General features: G+C 35.6%; 1 protein-coding gene across 1 annotated transcript; it reads left to right on the forward strand.

The window, feature by feature from the left end:
* The first annotated feature begins 6,453 nt into the window (after positions 1-6,453).
* LOC107605376 (inosine-5'-monophosphate dehydrogenase) lies at positions 6,454-9,997 on the forward strand. Its single transcript, XM_016307250.3, has 5 exons — positions 6,454-7,098; positions 7,194-7,646; positions 8,144-8,323; positions 8,709-8,966; positions 9,614-9,997. Exons 1-5 carry the CDS (start codon positions 6,550-6,552, stop codon positions 9,683-9,685), a joined length of 1,512 nt encoding a protein of 503 aa, XP_016162736.1. The 5' UTR covers positions 6,454-6,549; the 3' UTR covers positions 9,686-9,997.
* The last annotated feature ends 7,762 nt before the right edge of the window (positions 9,998-17,759 follow it).

Genomic DNA, 17,759 nt, shown 5'->3' on the forward strand with positions numbered 1-17,759 from the left:
TCGATTCGATTTTCAGTTCTAACACTAAAAATTTGAACCAAATCGAACCGAACCAAAACATACATATAAGTTAATCTTACTCCACTCAACCTAAACCAACCCTAATAGTTTATAGAGATACAGTACTCTCTCTCACTCATGCCACAAAAACCCAGAAAACCACAAACTCGTCTCTCACTCACGCAGTCTCAGACTCCATTCTCTTTTCTCAGTCCCAGTCCTCTCTGCTGTTGTCTGTCGAAGTCTCACACCGTCCAGCAGCCGCGTGTGCTCCGTCGCAGTTCATCAGCATCCATCCGTTCTCACTTCTGAGAGCCTTTGTGTTTTGTCATTCTCAGCGTCGTCGTGCTCTATCGCAGTTCGTCAGCTGTCCAATCGTGCAACGTCCAGCCTCTCCGCCACCGTCCAGTCTCTCCGCCTCTGTCACTGCATCTTTCAGTCTCTTAAGTAGCGTTTGTTTTGAGGTATTGGGATGAAGACTCGGAAATTGAGACTTAATTTCATATTTGTTGGCCCAGAGACTGGTACTAAAATTTCAGTCTCTTAAGTAGCGTTTGTTTTGAGGTATTGGGATGAAGACTCGGAAATTGAGACTTAATTTCATATTTGTTGGCCCAGAGACTGGTACTAAAATTTCAGTATTTCAATATCTCCAAAAAGTGGGGACACAGAGGACTGAAATTTTTGGGGACGGAGATTGAAACTTTAATAACATTTTATACCTAAAATACCTCCAATTCAATTAATTAATTCTAACTTTACCCTTTGTGCAAATTAAATTAGAGTTTCATTGTTATTTCAGTTTCTGTCTCCCACTTTACACCAAACACAATATTGAGACTTATTTCAGTCTCTGTCTCTTAGTCTCTATCTCTTAATCTCAGTCTCTCTTACAAACGCTACCTTAAGATTTTTTATTTTTTCTTAATTCTGTTTTTAAATTCCTTTTATTTGTCATAATTTGTTGTTATGATTCTTCTTTTTAAATTCTATTGTAAAAATTTTCAAGTCTTAGGGTTTTGATTTTTTTAATTCTGTTTATTTTTCATAATTTGTTGTCATAATTCTGTTTCTAATCTAATTATCTGTTATTTGCTGATTTTGTTAAGATTATTTGCTGATAGCTTTGATTGTTTTATTTCATTATTTTTGTTCTTATTGATTTTAATCTGATTATTTGTTACTTGCTGATTTTTATTAGGATTATTTGTTGATGGCTCTGATTATTTAATTTCATTATTTTTGTTCTTGTTGATTTTAATCTGATTATTTGTTACGTGTAATTTTTGTTGTAATTTTTTGTTCTTGTCTCTGTTTTTATAAAGTGAATTCTAACAACTTAATTTTCTATCTTTTATTTATTTTTTATTGTATATAGTGTACAATGTATTTGTAAATGGGGTTCTTTTAATTTTGTTGTTTTATCTTTTTGATGAGTTGAAGTTTTAGACTTCTGTTGGCAACACGAAGATAAAAAGGTTGTGATCCGTAGAGTAATGAGAAATTGGGATTATACGATACATAATTTGAAGGATTGGGCAAAAGAAAAACATAAAAAAAAAATTTTTGCTGTATTTTATAATGATTTATTTTTTATACTGAAAGTTTAGTCTATATATTTTGTTTATATATGTTTTCTGCTGAAAATTGTAAGATATTATTTTCAAGAGCTATTTGTACGTGCTTTAATTAATTTTCCTATAATTTTTAAAGATTTATATGGGATATCTTTATAGCATCAATGTATTTTCTTACATCTAATATAAATTATTGTGTTTTGTTTAGAACAGGCATTGAGATATCTTTATTTATTGTGTTCTAATTAAACCGATTGAATTTTGGTTGAATTTTGGTCAGACCATTAAATTAATAAATTAGTTATTAAAGTATACTTTTTGTCTCTAAAATTTTCGGGAAATTTCAAAAATACCTTTAAATTTTAATTTGTTTCAATTTTATCCTTAATGTTTTAAATATGCTTCAATTATATCTTTTTTGTTAATTTTTTAATAGTGAACCAATAATCAATTTTTTGTTTCAAATTTTAACCCCTAATCCTAAGTGTGTTTGGCAGTTGGCACACTGCCTAATTCATCCTCTCCATTTTTTCCCAATCTCATTCCATTCGAACAGACCAACACCTCCACTTTTCTTCCCAACCATCGCTCATCCTCTCATCCATCTCTCTCGCTGTAACCACCGGCGCCACCACCAACCTCCATCTTCGTCTCTAACATCATTCATCCATCTCCCTCATCCATCTCCATTTTCATGATCATAAAGCAGCAAAAGACAGGGTCCGAATACCGATCACACGTTTCTCTTCTCCCAGTCCCACACACTCAAGTCTCACATAGCATCCACCATTCACGGCGCCTCAAGCTCATGCTCCACCGTCCACGATTAACTGCGCCTAGAGCTCCGCCGCTCGTGATTCACCGTGCCTCGAGGTCCGCCGTTATGTGCGCTATGACTTCCCTCTCCGACAGCCTCAACTCTCCCTCTCCCTCTGCCCATGTCCAGATCTTGAACATTAACTGGTTTCAGAAACAACCCAATGGAAATGACGAGGTTTAATTTCTTGTTCAGATCTACAATTAGGGTTTAATTGCCCAAATAGTTTTGTTATTAATTTGTCAATATCACTCTTTTATATTCAATTTTGGTGTTTTCAACTCGTTGCTATTGATGTAGCTTTGGCACTTCATTCTGCAATTGAGCCAAATGTGTGAATTGATAAAATGTGCACGGTGGTTGGTGAGACAATGAGAAGCAAGGGAGAATGAGAGTTGGCATGAGAGAAAAGAGAGTGAGAGACAGAGATAGAGATTGGCGGTGGTGGTTGGTGGTGGTGCCAGTGGTTACAGCGAGAGAGATGGATGAGAGGATGAGCGATGGTTGGGAAGAAAAGTGGAGGTGTTGGTTTGTTGGAATGGAATGAGATTGGGAAGAAAGGGAGAGGATGGATTAAGCAGTGTGCCAACTGCCAAACACGGTTAGGATTAGGGGTTAAAATTGGAAACAAAAAGTTGACTATTAATTGACTATAAAAAAAATTAACAAAAAGAATATAATTGAAGTATATTTAAAACATCAAGGATAAAATTAAAACAAATTAAAACTTAAGGGTATTTTTAAAATTTTTCAAAAACTTTAAGAACAAAAAGTATACTTTACTCTTTATTAATTCTTGACCGATTTGGTTTTTGCAACCTTGCTCATTTTTCTCCTGGGCTCACCCACAAAACGAAACTACTTAAATTAAAGCCTAAATATTGTGACTATTAAGGACCTGTTTGAAAAGTTTTAAAAACTATTTTTTTTGAACTTTTGACTTATGAAAAATAGTAGTATTAATGTTTGGTACAATTTTTAAAATCAAATTGTAGCTTTCTAAGAAGCTATTTAAATGCTTATAGATAAGTAAAAAAAATGATTTTTCTCTTAATAAAATTTTGTTATCACATTTATTTTAAAATAAGTACTTTTAGAACGAAAAAGTCAAATACAAAATAACTTATTTATAAGCTACTTTTAGTACTTGTTTGGGTGTTATTATTTTAATAAAAAAAAGATTTTTTTTTAATTTTTTTAGTGTATTTGATAAATTTCTAGTAATAAAAGTAAAAACACTAGAAAAATAAAAAATATCTTTTTTGAGAAGTTACCATTAAAAAATAGTAGTATTAATGTTTGGTACAATTTTTAAAATCAAATTGTAGCTTTCTAAGAAGCTATTTAAATGCTTATAGATAAGTAAAAAAAATGATTTTTCTCTTAATAAAATTTTGTTATCACATTTATTTTAAAATAAGTACTTTTAGAACGAAAAAGTCAAATACAAAATAACTTATTTATAAGCTACTTTTAGTACTTGTTTGGGTGTTATTATTTTAATAAAAAAAAGTTTTTTTTTTAATTTTTTTAGTGTATTTGATAAATTTCTAGTAATAAAAGTAAAAACACTAGAAAAATAAAAAATATCTTTTTTGAGAAGTTACCATTAAAAAATAGTAGTATTAATGTTTGGTACAATTTTTAAAATCAAATTGTAGCTTTCTAAGAAGCTATTTAAATGCTTATAGATAAGTAAAAAAAATGATTTTTCTCTTAATAAAATTTTGTTATCACATTTATTTTAAAATAAGTACTTTTAGAACGAAAAAGTCAAATACAAAATAACTTATTTATAAGCTACTTTTAGTACTTGTTTGGGTGTTATTATTTTAATAAAAAAAAGTTTTTTTTTTAATTTTTTTAGTGTATTTGATAAATTTCTAGTAATAAAAGTAAAAACACTAGAAAAATAAAAAATATCTTTTTTGAGAAGTTACCATTTACATTTAAAAAAAAAAATTTGTTAAAAAAAAGATGTTTTTTACATAATAAATGAACAAAAAAGTATTTTTATCTTTTTTAATCAAAGATAGGAGACTCGAACCCGCAACCTCTTAATTGAGTATGGAGAGACTATGCCATTTGAGCTATAACTCATTGGCAAAAAAAAAGTATTTTTTATCTTATTTTACCCAAATATAATTGATAAATAAAAAGATCTTTTTATATGAAACATCCAAACATAAAATCACTTTTACTTTCGTAAGAGATCTTTTAAAAAAATATTATTAAAAAAAATTTATTTCAAAATAGTGTCTAAACAAGTGCTTAATATAAGCATTTATTGTTTAAACTAATTTTTTAAAAAAGAGGTAATGACCAAATCAGTACCCGAAAGATTAAAACGCTGACATTGCGGTACCTGACTATTGTAATCGACAAAATGATACTTGGTTAATTTTAAAAACTGACAAGTGTGTCCATAAGCTTGCCGGACCAAAACTCCGGTGAGGACAATGCTTACCTGGACACCGGATTATGATGACAAATCATATTTTAATTGAGTTGTAATTTTTAATTAATTAATTTGTTAGCCTAGGTGAAAATTCATTTCATTTTGCCCCAAATCAGAACTCTTTGCCCTAATCCCAAATTAACAAGCTCTCTGAACTTCTGCCACTTGAATCCCTGCTTCTCTACTTCCAACATCTCGATCTGTATCTGTAATTTCTGTTCTCTGCTTCTCTACTTCCACTTCGAAACAGGAAAGGAGAGGAAGATGAGTGGCATCGGTTGTTCTAGGTGGAGTCCTAGCGGCGAACAGGGAGGCGAAAGAGAAGCTCGCCGTCGTGTTGGTCCGGTGAAGAGGAGGCTGTTGGTGGCTGGCGGTTAGGGAACTAATGACAGAGGGAGAGAGAGCTTCGCGGAGGTGGTGGGTCTCGCACAGAGCCAAGGAGAACCGGCGGCGATGTGGTTGGAGGTTAGGTTCTGGGCTCGGCGGAGATGAGGTGCGGCGATGGTGAAATCGCGGAGGTGAGGCGCCGAAACAGTGAAGGTGTGGAGGCGCGTTGGGTGGTCCGCGAAGGTTCGGTGGTTCTGGGCGGCGCTAGGGTACGGACAGGGGAAAGATGGAGAGGCGGAAGAAGAAGAAAGAGAGAGATGTGGTGGCTCTGTGTCGGTTGTGGGTACAGACGCCGGCTGCGGTGGTGATGATTGGAGGCTGAGGCGAGGCTAGGGTTCGGACAGGAGGGGAAGAAGACGGAGGCTGGACGCGAGCTGGAGGTGATATCGCGAAGAGGAGGGTCACGGTGGCTCGGCCAGTAAGAGTGAGGGAGGAGAAGGTGGCCGCCGCTGGTTGGTTGGTTTGGGCCTGGTTATGATCTGTTTTTTCTGCATATGATGTTTCCGTGGTTTCGTGTTTGTGGAGGCTAAAATTGAAGGACCTGACTCGTTCCAAAAGCGAGGATGTTCGAACGAGTTGAGGCTGAGTGAACTCGCCGGTTCGGCAGTACTCGGCGTTGTGTCGTAGGTGTATTGGAGTGAGTCTGAAGGATTTGACTCGTTGCAGGAGGGAGGGTGAGCGAGTGAAAGGGTGTTGGAGTTCATGTTCTTGAATTCGGTTGTTGTGGGAGGAGGTGAAGCGGGAGGTGATGGCAATGGTGCCAATGACGAGGTTGACAAAGATGAAGAGGGAAGAAGGTGTTAACCAGCTGGCTATGAGAAGCGTCACTGAAACTGTTGGTTCTGCCATAGAGAGCTTGTTAATTTGGGATCAGGGCAAAGAGTTCTGATTTGGTGGCAAAATGAAATCAATTTCCACCTAGGCTAACAAATTAATTAATTAGAAATTACAACTCAATTAAAACATAATTTGTCAGCATAATCCGGTGTCCAGGTAAGCATTGTCCTCACCGGAGTTTTGGTCCGACAAGTTTATGGACACGCTTGTCAGTTTTTAAAATTAACCAAGTACTATTTTGTCGATTACAATAGTCAGGTACTGCAATGTCAGCGTTTTAATCTTTCGGGTACTGATTTGGTCATTATCTCTTTAAAAAAAATTTAATTAAACTGTTTGCTCAAATTAGACCTAATTATATTATTAATTATTAAATATTAATATTTAAATTTAGTAATTAGTAACTAGCTCACAAAACCCTAACTAAACCCTCCCTGGCAACCACAACCACCATCACCATCGCCGCCGGCGCCATGGACTTCACTCCGCCGCCGATCGAAGACGGTTTCACGGCGGAGAAGCTATTCAACCAGGGCTTCTCCTACACCTACGACGACGTCATCTTCCTCCCTCACTACATCGACTTCCCGGCGGAGGCCGTCGATCTCTCCTCCCGCATCTCCCGCAACGTCCCTCTCTCCGTCCCATTCGTTGCTTCTCCGATGGACACCGTTTCCGAGTCCGCCATGGCCGCCGCCATGGCCTCTCTCGGCGCCATGGCCATTATCCACTCCAACATCTCTCCCGCCATCCAGGCCGCCGTCATCCGCTCCGCCAAGTCCCGCCGCGTTCCCATCCTCTCCCACCCAGTCTTCCTCCCTCCCTCAGCTTACATCGACTCCCTGGACGACTTCGCCGATTCTCCCTTCATCCTTGTCACGGAGTCCGGCAACTCTAAGTCCAAGCTAGTCGGCTACGTGTCAAAAGAAGATTACACGAATCAAAGCGACAAGAGCTTGAAAGTCCACAATTACATGGCTCCCTCGACACCTATCACGGTGCCCTGGAGCCATGACTTGAAGGCAAGGACGAATACTTTGCTCTCATTAAGTAAAATCTTTTGGTGTTGTCTTTGTTTACATTATCTAAGTTTTTCTGCCTCCCTTACTTTTTGAAGGAAATTGACAAGGTCTTGGAGGAGAAGAAGGCGAATTTCGTTGGGCTGGTGAAAGACAACGAGATGGTTGATGTGGTTACCAAGGATGATGTTGAGAAGGTTAAAGGGTACCCAAAGCTGGCAGGGCCTGGGTCGGTGGGTGCCGACGGGGAATGGATGGTTGGGGCGGCGATAGGGACGAGGGAGCAAGACAAGGAGAGGTTGGAGCACTTGGTGAAGGCTGGGGTGAATGTGGTGATTCTTGACAGCTCACAGGGTAATTCTAGTTACCAATTGGAGATGATCAAGTATGTGAAGAAGGTGTACCCGGAACTGGATGTGGTTGGTGGGAACGTGGTCACTATGTACCAGGCTGAGAATTTGATCCAAGCTGGTGTTGATGGATTGAGGGTTGGTATGGGGTCTGGTTCAATTTGCACCACACAGGAGGTTTGTGCAGTTGGGCGTGGTCAGGTATGAACGTTATTTTGTTTTATTTTATTTGTCAATTTGGTGTTATCTTTGATCTTTGCTGCCTGTGTTGGTGTTTGTTGATGGCCTGGAGTTTTGAGCTGTTTGTTAGATATGAGTTTAGATTGTGATAAATTTTCATAGTTGTTATGTTTTGAGAAGGTTTGGTTCAGTGATTAGGTTGAGCTTAATTGCAGAAGAGATCTTGCTACTCAGTTGTAAGGATTGTACAGTATTAACTTATTAAATGATTAGAATTGCATTTTGTTTGAACAGTGTTGACTAATTGAATAGTATTCAGTGATTGGGATTACAATTTGCTTTAGATGGTGATGATTTTCTTATGGAATGACGAAGTTTAAGTAGTTTTGACTTTGTATAGATTGTTAATATTGCATTTAAGTGTTTGGGAATTTTCAGCCCTGCTTTCTACCGTGTTCTCAATTATATGTTCTGGCTTGCAGGTGCTAAGTTATTAATATTGACTTCATGCTTTTCAGGCAACTGCAGTTTACAAGGTTGCATCTATTGCTTATAAAAGCGGTGTTCCTGTGATTGCCGATGGTGGCATCTCAAACTCTGGGCATATTGTCAAGGCTTTGTCATTGGGAGCATCTACAGTTATGATGGGAAGCTTCTTAGCAGGTAGCAACGAGGCTCCCGGAGCTTATGAATATCAGGTATGAATAAAAAACTGGGTCAAGCTCTGCAACAATAGCTGTGATATAATGTGGATCAGTGTGATGATAAAAGAAAATTTACTGCTTAGAAAAAAGATGAAATTGTAAGAGCATCAAAACTCTATGCTCAGAGGAAAAATATTTTTATATATTTATTTGTTTTTGTATTTGGTGTTGACACTGAAATAGTAGATGAGTAATTGGGAAGAAACTTTGGGAGTAATTCATGATTAATATTTGTTTCAAGTCCTTGGTGTACTTGAAGTGAAAAGATTGCAATGTTTTCGATATTTGACTTGGCCATTCTAGTTCTAACAAATAAAGTCTTGAGCTATTCTTCTTCCTTGCCTTGGTTAATATGCATAATTGATTTTTACTTCACCAGAATGGTCAACGAGTAAAGAAGTATAGAGGAATGGGTTCACTAGAAGCTATGACTAAAGGAAGTGATCAAAGATATTTGGGTGACACTGCAAAACTAAAAATTGCTCAGGGGGTTGTTGGAGCTGTTAAAGATAAGGGTTCTGTTTTGAAGTTCCTACCATACACCATGCAAGCTGTCAAGCAAGGGTTTCAAGATATCGGTGCCAACTCTCTGCAGTCTGCTCATGACCTCCTCAGATCCAAGGTGTTAAGGCTAGAGGTACGGTTATCGTTTCTTGTTGTCTTCATCATTTCTGCACTAAATACACTAGTTCTCTACAGGGGTTTTTTATTTTTATTGTTTTCAAACCAAACAATGGGAAAAGGAGTAAAAAACATTTGTGTTAAATTTTTGCATTTTCCTAGAACACATTTAATGCATGTTTTGAGATTATTTACGGCATTTTTAGATTTGTACAACTTCCTAACATTATAGATTGAAATGAGTGGTTTGTAAATGTGCTCCAGAAGCAAGAAATTATTTTACCTCATATTTTAGGTTTTGTTCTCTTTTTGCTCGGAAGAGTTGTTCCCATACAAGTTAGGATTCAAAAAAATACTAGTGTTTTCTATACGAACATGCATCTTGAATTGAAAATCATAAGAGGAGAAAAGTACTATCTGAAAACACACTTTACTCTAAATTGTGTAAGGGGATTCAGATGTGTTTGCCTGCAATTGCAACCTCGTCGTCATGGAATTAACTCAAGCAAGCAATAAAATATGGTTTATGTTAATATTGTCGTTCAGATTGGTATTATAAATTTTATAAGCTTTTCTGAACTAATGTTTTTCTGAAATACTTTCTAAGACTAAAAGGGGGATTTACTCAAATTTGTTTCTTAATATTTGGTATGCTCTGTTCAGGTCCGGACTGGAGCAGCGCAGGTTGAAGGTGGAATCCATGGTCTGGTTTCTTATGAAAAGAAATACTTTTGAAGTATGAAACCATCCAAAATGGTTGTAAGCCGTGGTAGAAATTGTTGTTGTAAGTTTAAAAAAGGGCATAAAATGTTACTCTACATTCACAAGTTGCTGCCAATGATGTTATTAGAAATCGAAACACTGTGGATGATGGTGGCCACACCATGATTTTATGGGATTAATCCGAGTTATTTTTAAATTTTTCTTCAGGTTTTGATTCCCTCATAGTTGTCTTGTATTTTAAATAGATGTTTTAGTTGGTTATCTTTTTTGTGCCAATCAATACTTCTGGAATACTATTTGAGGTTTCATGGTAAATTTTCTTGTTATCTTCAATTCATTAGATTTACATATTATTTTTAAATAAAACTTCTCGTACTGAAATTTTATCAGTGACCAAACAAGAGTCATTTTAATAAGCTAGGTAAAATAGAATGGTATGTTTCAGACTCTTAGTTGTCTGGCCAAACGGGTCGAAAGCAACGAAATGGATATCTTTATTCGTGATATTTTGTATTTCTTTAATTTTTTATTAGTTAAAAAGACTGGAAAATTTTTTAATCAAGTTGGTATATACCTTGCTATCTTGGAAAGTCAATTTTATGTTAAAATATGAATATATGATATGATTATTGAACTTTATGTAGTGGGTTTCTTATACTTGCATGTTATTATAGTAGATAAAAATATGAAAACAAAACAAAAGCAATAAACAACTGTGAATTTACAATGAAATATGCCCGGGACTTTTTTTTAAGAAAAATATTCATGAAAAATGTTACAAAACAATACAAACAATCTTGTCTAATATACAGATCAATATCACTGACCCATTAGACAATACTGGGAAAACGAGTAATGACCATTGTAAAATATAACTATTGTTTATTGAGATTGTTTACTTCATTAAGTAGAAGAGACATTTAAAGTTTATGCATTATTAGTGATGTTGAGTGATGAGTTCAAGTGAGTATGTAGAGAAAATCTAAAGGAAAAAATGAGTTAAGAGTACTTTTGTATCCTGAAGTTAAGCATTTCTAATTTTTTTTCTCGTTGAAATACCAATAAAGAGAATAGTTAAAATGTATTTTAGGAGCATTAACTTAGTGTTTCTTTTTGTTTCAAAAACAAGAAACTATTTTAAATTTTAATGTATTGTTTTTCTTAAAATGACAACCTTAACAAAATAACAAGTATCGTAAAAATGTTTCTGGTAATACACTATTAATAAATCATCAAAAAGGTGTTTTATGGCAAAAACGTTTCTAGTAATATTTTATTAATACACGTTTCTAGTACTATATAAATCTTTATAATTTTATCACATTTTTAATTCAATTTATAAAATTTAAATAAGAATAAGTACTATTTTGGTTATCATTATCAAAACCCAACCAGTAGCTAATAGAATATAGCCCAAAAGACATAATCTTTTCATTATCATATAAGAGGCTGCGAATTTGAAGTTTTCTATCTTTAATTAAAAAAACACCCAGTAATTAATCCGGCTAAGTTTATTGGATTATTATTCACTTCACTATTTCTGACGTTGAAGTTGTAACATTAAATCAAACTTCTTCTTGTAATAATAATAATAATAATAATAGCTTCCATTAACAACTTCAACTCTTTCGGTGGCAACTGGTTCAACAAACCCCAAAACCCTCTCCTTGCTGTCAACTTCACAAATTCTTCGAACGTAGCCAACTCTCCACCCTTCGCCGCCATTGGGCTCGCGATGTTCTTCCGCAGAAGGCCCAATAAGCCCAACAATGGTGAACCTGGCCACTTCACTCGGATTACTCACCAGTTCTTCTGGGAATGCGAGAACATCCCTGATTACAGGCATATTCCCTTACTCTTCTCATTCAATTTTCAGATACTTCTCTCAAGTTTAGAATTTTGGGGTGATTGTGTTCTTTTAAGATAGTGGCATTTTTTATTTGATCTATGGCACTGAATGTGTAGAAACATCTTGTAAAACTTAATGATCTGTTTGGTAGCGTTTGTTTTCGGGAACAGGACACGGAGACATAGACAACACTTGTTTAAAAAGTGTTTGTAAGCATAGACATGGACATTTTTATACTTTTGTGTCCACTCTTTCACGAAGGACAATGATGGGCACAGAATTTGAAAGAGTGGACACGGACAATTTTATAAATTTTGTTTTCCTTTTTTTTCACTATTATCCCTTCTTATTTTTCCTATTGCGTTGTTCAGACATACTTTTTTTTTCCTGTCTTCCTCTATCTCTTTCTTTTCCAGGTATTCTCTCCTTTCTGTAGAATTTTTTATTGGGGGTAGATAATTCTTTTCTTTTTATCGTTTTACTTCAATATCATTTTAACCTTATATTATATTATTTGATTTATAATAAAAATAATAACAAAAATAATTAATCTTAAAACTTTTGAAAGATAAATATTAGCAAAAGTAAAATTGATCTTTTAAAATGCTAAAAAATAATTTATAAATTGTAATTGATTTTATATAATTTAAAGAAAAATCAGTTTTTTATAAAGAAAAATCAGTTTTTAGATAAAAAAAATTAGTTTTTTTTTAAATAAAAATAAATTTTTATATGTAAAAACTAATTGTTTTTTATGTAAAAATGGATTTTTTTAAAAATTAATTTTTTATTTAAAATTAATTTGACTTATTAACTTAAACAAAATTTTTTATTAATCAAACTCAAATTTATTTTTTTGTTAATCTTAACCATATGTATTCTTACATATTAATAATAAATTTTAAAATAAAATAATTATATTTATAAATTTTATTTTAATATAAATACTAATATATTTTTTTATTAAAATTTTTTGCCTCTTCAAATATTTTTTTCAAGTTCCGTCTGTACTCCTACGTACTCTCATTTTTTATTAAATTAATTTGTATTGATGTAAAAAATTTGGAATCACAGGCTATTTTAGTCATTTCATATAATATTTTAGTCTTGTCCATGTGTATCCAAACATAATACTAGACATTACATTAGTGTCTTGTCCATCGTATCCAAACACAATACACAAAAAATAATTTTTAGTGTCTCCATCCTATTGTCTCCGTTTCAGTGTCATGTTCTGTCCTGTCTCTAAAAGCAAACGCAGCCTTTGATCCATGGTTTCTGACTTTTAAGAATAGCTCAAGACTTTACAAAAAAAATGAGGTAAAATAATTTCCTACTTCTACGACACATTTACAAACCACTGTTCCAATCTATGATGTTAGAAAGTTGTACAAATCTAAAAATGTCGATAATCTCAAAACATACATTAAACGTGTTCTGGGAAAATGCATTAAATGTATGCGCATGGGTGTGTAGTTTTTTTTTTTTTTTTTCAATACACATAGATTATTCTAATTTAAAATTTGAAATAGATCTAAACGGTTTAAATTTTGTTTTGTATATACAATAATTTATTAGTCAATAATAAATTGACAACTTTTAAATAAAACTGAAATTTATGAGGATTAATCTTTAACTTATTAGACAATATAGATAAATTTATTTTAGGAGCTCGAATAAACTATTTTTTTTAAAATCAATATATAGCCAATACTTTAAGAACTACTTAAGTACTGTTAAGTACTAATATCTCAAGGAAATCTGAAATAGTGAAACTAACTAAAAAACAATTAGGACAGAAAATGCTGAAGAAATCTTGAGTAACAACATGTTGTATATTTTGATATTAAGTTGGAAAAGGGTGCACAATATAAAGATTTATGTGTGTTTTTTTTTTTTTTTAAGTCACCAAAAAAAATGTGTGAATGTTTTTTTGTCAATATATGTATAAATTTTGTATAGTATGGATACAAATTATATTAATTTATATTTGTATATATGTGTGTAAAAATGAAAATAACGAAATTAGAAAGAAAGAAGAAGTCTCATCAACATTCCAAGAAAGAAAGAATGACAGGTAAGGACCCGAAGGATTTGAATGAAGAATTGAAAATGGAAGTAAAGGAGTGAGGAACAATTGAACAAGGGAGTACTACATGGAGAAGCAAGTGAATGACAAAAAAAATTGTGTAAAACACTTCATGCGTTAGTTAACTACCAGTAAAAAGATAATTAGTATTTTTAAAATTATTTTTAATCGACTAAATTTATGCGATTTTATATATAAATTTATCCTAAAATTAAACAACGTAGTCTACTAAAAGATAGAAATAAATCAGGTCATTCATTAACAATGAAAAATTAGGACAAGTCATAATCTACACATCGTTGATGGTCTTTGGGGTTTAGTCTAAACTCTAAAGTCTCCACTCGGTTGGAAATAAAAAACAAAACATGTCTTGTACTTTTGCATATGAAGTGGTTTTGTTTGGAAATAAAAAATAGAATAATGGTCATATACAAAATAAAATTTAAATTTTTTATATTTATTTAAACAGACAAATAACCTAAACAATCGACCAGTTTAAATTAGTTGAAATTAGGTATTTTTGTTTGTTTTGGTCGGGACAACTCTCAATCCTACGTACACAACACACCCACATACTCCTCACATATTTTATCACATTTTTTCTCAATTACATTCTCTAGGGTTTGAACCCTAGACCTTGAGGTGGGGAGGAGGGAGAAATGCCATTAAAGCCAAGACTCATTGGCGGTATTCTTGTTGATGATGAGTTTTGTGGGAAGGAACTGGGCCCTTTATATGGGCTTAATATGAGTGTGGACTTTTCCCAGTTGACCAAAAAAAAGATAAACAAAAAGGCTTATCACCAAGAGTATTGTTGAATGTCTTGCAACAATACACATATAACAATTATCAAATATTTTCTTATATATTATATATTGTCTAATATCAAAAAAAAAATCATATATTGTAGCCTATTTCTTAATATGAAATGAGAAACAAATATTAAAAAGAAAAAAAAAACTACAAATTAACTGCATATGAAAGATACACGATGCTTCAAGCATCAGACGATTGCAGCTTCAAGCCTTCAACAATACAAATCGACCATATATGATGTTCTAAGTTCACCAATTTTATTACAAAACTAAGATGCATGTATCTAGAAAAGTTTAGGATATTTAAAATTGCATACGAAGAAAAATATATACGTAGGTGATTTACAAATTATACAAAAGTTCAAAAAGATATAATACATATATTTAGGTTGAAATGCATATTTAGAGTAATTTCAAATGATTAAAATTAGAGAGGGTTTTTTAATACTAAAGATTTAAAGTTTAAACACTTAAAATGCAAATAGAATAACATTAAGAAAAATACAATTATCTCTACAAAATATGAAGTGCAAAAGCCGGGTTAAGTATGGTTTTGGTCCCAAAAGTTTTCAGCCAGAATCAAAATCGTCCCTCGTCTAATTTTCGATTTAGAATAATCCTTAACGTTTTTTTTTCGTATTAAAATCGTCCTTTTTATTTTATTTGGACAAAAATACCCTCACTACTACCAACACAATTACATGCTCCACCACCACCACCACCAACACCAACACAACCGCCACAACCTCCACCAACAGCACCACCAACACCACCACCACCACTAACACCACCACCAACGCCGCCGCCGTCCCCCTCCCCCCTTTCCCCTCCCCCCACCCCCACTCCCACCCCGCGTCCCCTCCCCCTCCCCGTTCCCTTCCCCCCACCCCCACGTCCCCTCCCCCTCCCCGTTCCCTTCCCCTCACCCCCACCCCCACGTCCCCTCCCCCTCCCCGTCTTCCCTTCCCCCCACCTCCACCTCCACCTCCACACAGAGAAGCAGAAACAAAAAATCAACAAATTCAAACACAAATTTAACACAAGCAGAAATAGAAAGCAACAAATCAACAAATCTGTTAGAATATAATTAGGATCAATTAGAATTATTTAGTATATTTGAATAGTGTATTATTGAGTTGTCTTTGAAGGTACAATATATAAGGGGTATTTATAGGTGCTAAATGAATCAGAGCAATAAAGGCATAGAATCTTACAATTAATATACAGATATACTAGACGATACTAATTGATCTAAATTGATTCTAATGATTCTCTAACATCCCCCCTCAAACTCAAGTGGGAGCTAAGGATACCAACTTGAGTTTCGATAACAAAGTCCGGAAACGAGTCGGATGATGAGCTTTCGTGAAGATAGCAGCAGTCTGATCTAGTGTTCCAACAACAATGAGACGAACAGCATCAATAAGGATACGTTGCCGAACAAAGTGACAATCAATCTCAATGTGTTTGGTGCATTCATGAAACATGCCATTATGGGCGATCTGAATAGCACTACGGTTATCACAAAAAACATCAGTAGGGGACGACTGAGGAGCACCCAAATCTTCGAGAAGCCAACGAACCGAGATAACTTCAGCAGTGGTGTCAGCGAGGGCACGGTACTCAACTTCTGTGCTTGAGCGAGCAGTGAACGTTTGCTTATTAGCACGCCAAGAGATGAGAGCGTCGCCAAGAAACAAACAGTAACCAGTAGTAGAACGACGATCAGTGGGATCACCAGCCCAATCAGCATCGGAGTAAGCCTGAAGAGACAAAGAGGAATGGGCAGAAAAATAAAGGCCATGAAATAGAGTGCCTTTGATGTAGCGAAGAATGCGAAGAACTGCCGCATAGTGAGTAGTACGAGGAGCTGACAAGAACTGGCTAAGTACATGAACCGGATAGGCGATGTCTGGTCGGGTGACAGTCAAGTAGACGAGACCGCTAACTAACTGTCGATAGAGAGTCAGATTATCCAAAACAGTGCCATCCATAGGGGTAAATCGAACATTAGGCTCAAGAGGAGTAGACTCAGTGCGACTATCGGTAATCCCAGCGCGAGCAAGAAGATTTGAAGCATACTTAGCCTGAGAGAGATAGATGCCATCATCGGTGGAGATGACCTCGAGACCAAGAAAATAACTAAGAGAACCAAGATCTTTCATCTCAAAGGTACGATGAAGTGAGGCCTTGAGATCAGAGATACCATCAACATCATCCCCAGTAATGATCATGTCATCAACATACAAGAGTAGAAGAACAACTCCACGTTCGCTTTTACGAATAAAGAGGGCATTCTCATAAGGGCTAGAAGTAAAACCAAGACTGCATATGGTAGTGCTGAACTTGTCAAACCATTCACGAGGAGCTTGCTTAAGTCCATAAAGTGCCTTGCGAAGGAGACAAACCTTATTAGAAGGACAAGGATATCCCGGAGGTGCTTTCATATAGACTTTCTTTTTCAAATCCCCATTAAGAAATGCATTCTTCACATCCATCTGACTGAGAGACTATTTTTTAACCGCGGCAATGGCAAGAAGAGCTCTAACAGACGTAAGACGAGCGACAGGGGCAAAAGTCTCTTCATAATCAATACCATACTCTTGCGTACAACCTTGAGCAACCAAGCGGGCCTTATAACGGTCAATAGAGTCATCGGAGCGAGTCTTGATCTTGTATACCCATCTACTGCCCACAACATGGTATCAAGAGTTTAGGTCTTTTTTTTTTCAATGAATATTAGTTCCTAGCCCCATTGTTTTTTTTTTCTTTCCGGCAGTGTTCTTTGGCCTCTTTTTTCGTTCCCTTTTCGACGCTTTGATTCGTCACCCCATAACCATCTTGTTCTTCTTGTCGCCGTGAATCCAACGCAACCAGAACCGCCGCCATCCGCCGCCAGACGCGCCGCTGAAAGACGCTGCCACGACCACGTTGATCTTCCTTCCAGATTCCACCCGTGCCTCTTTACTCTCATTTTTCGATCTGTTTTTGATGCTTTGGTTCGTCACCTCCGGCATCATTGTGTTCTACTCTTCGTCGGCTTTCCAACGCCGCCGAGATCGCCGCCGTCAGCCACCGGACGCGCCGTCACGCGCCGCCGGAATCCTGCTGCCCGCCTCCATTGTTTCTCCTTCAGAAGGTTCAGCAGCCGTTGGATCTGGGCTCCAATCGGACGATCCACACGCTGCCACATGTCGCGTTGCGAGCCCCCTCGCCCTCCAGCCTTTCAGCAGCCGTTGATCTCGGTGCAGATCCAACGCTCCTGGTTCTGCCACGTGTCGCAACGAAGCTCTCCTTGGCCAACCCGCGCACGCCCGGCTTGACCCGCTGGTT

Source organism: Arachis ipaensis, chromosome B6, assembly GCF_059453495.1.
Source record: "Arachis ipaensis isolate K30076 ecotype BB chromosome B6, ASM5945349v1, whole genome shotgun sequence".
Taxonomy (NCBI): domain Eukaryota; kingdom Viridiplantae; phylum Streptophyta; class Magnoliopsida; order Fabales; family Fabaceae; genus Arachis; species Arachis ipaensis.

What these genes read in the sequence shown, in the direction of transcription:
- LOC107605376 (XM_016307250.3), top strand. Translation starts at nt 6,550, where the DNA reads ATGGACTTCACTCCGCCGCCGATCGAAGACGGTTTCACGGCGGAGAAG. An exon ending in GTGCAGTTGGGCGTGGTCAG is followed by an intron (nt 7,647 to 8,143) that starts GTATGAACGTTA and finishes CATGCTTTTCAG; the next exon opens with GCAACTGCAGTTTACAAGGT. An exon ending in CCGGAGCTTATGAATATCAG is followed by an intron (nt 8,324 to 8,708) that starts GTATGAATAAAA and finishes TTACTTCACCAG; the next exon opens with AATGGTCAACGAGTAAAGAA.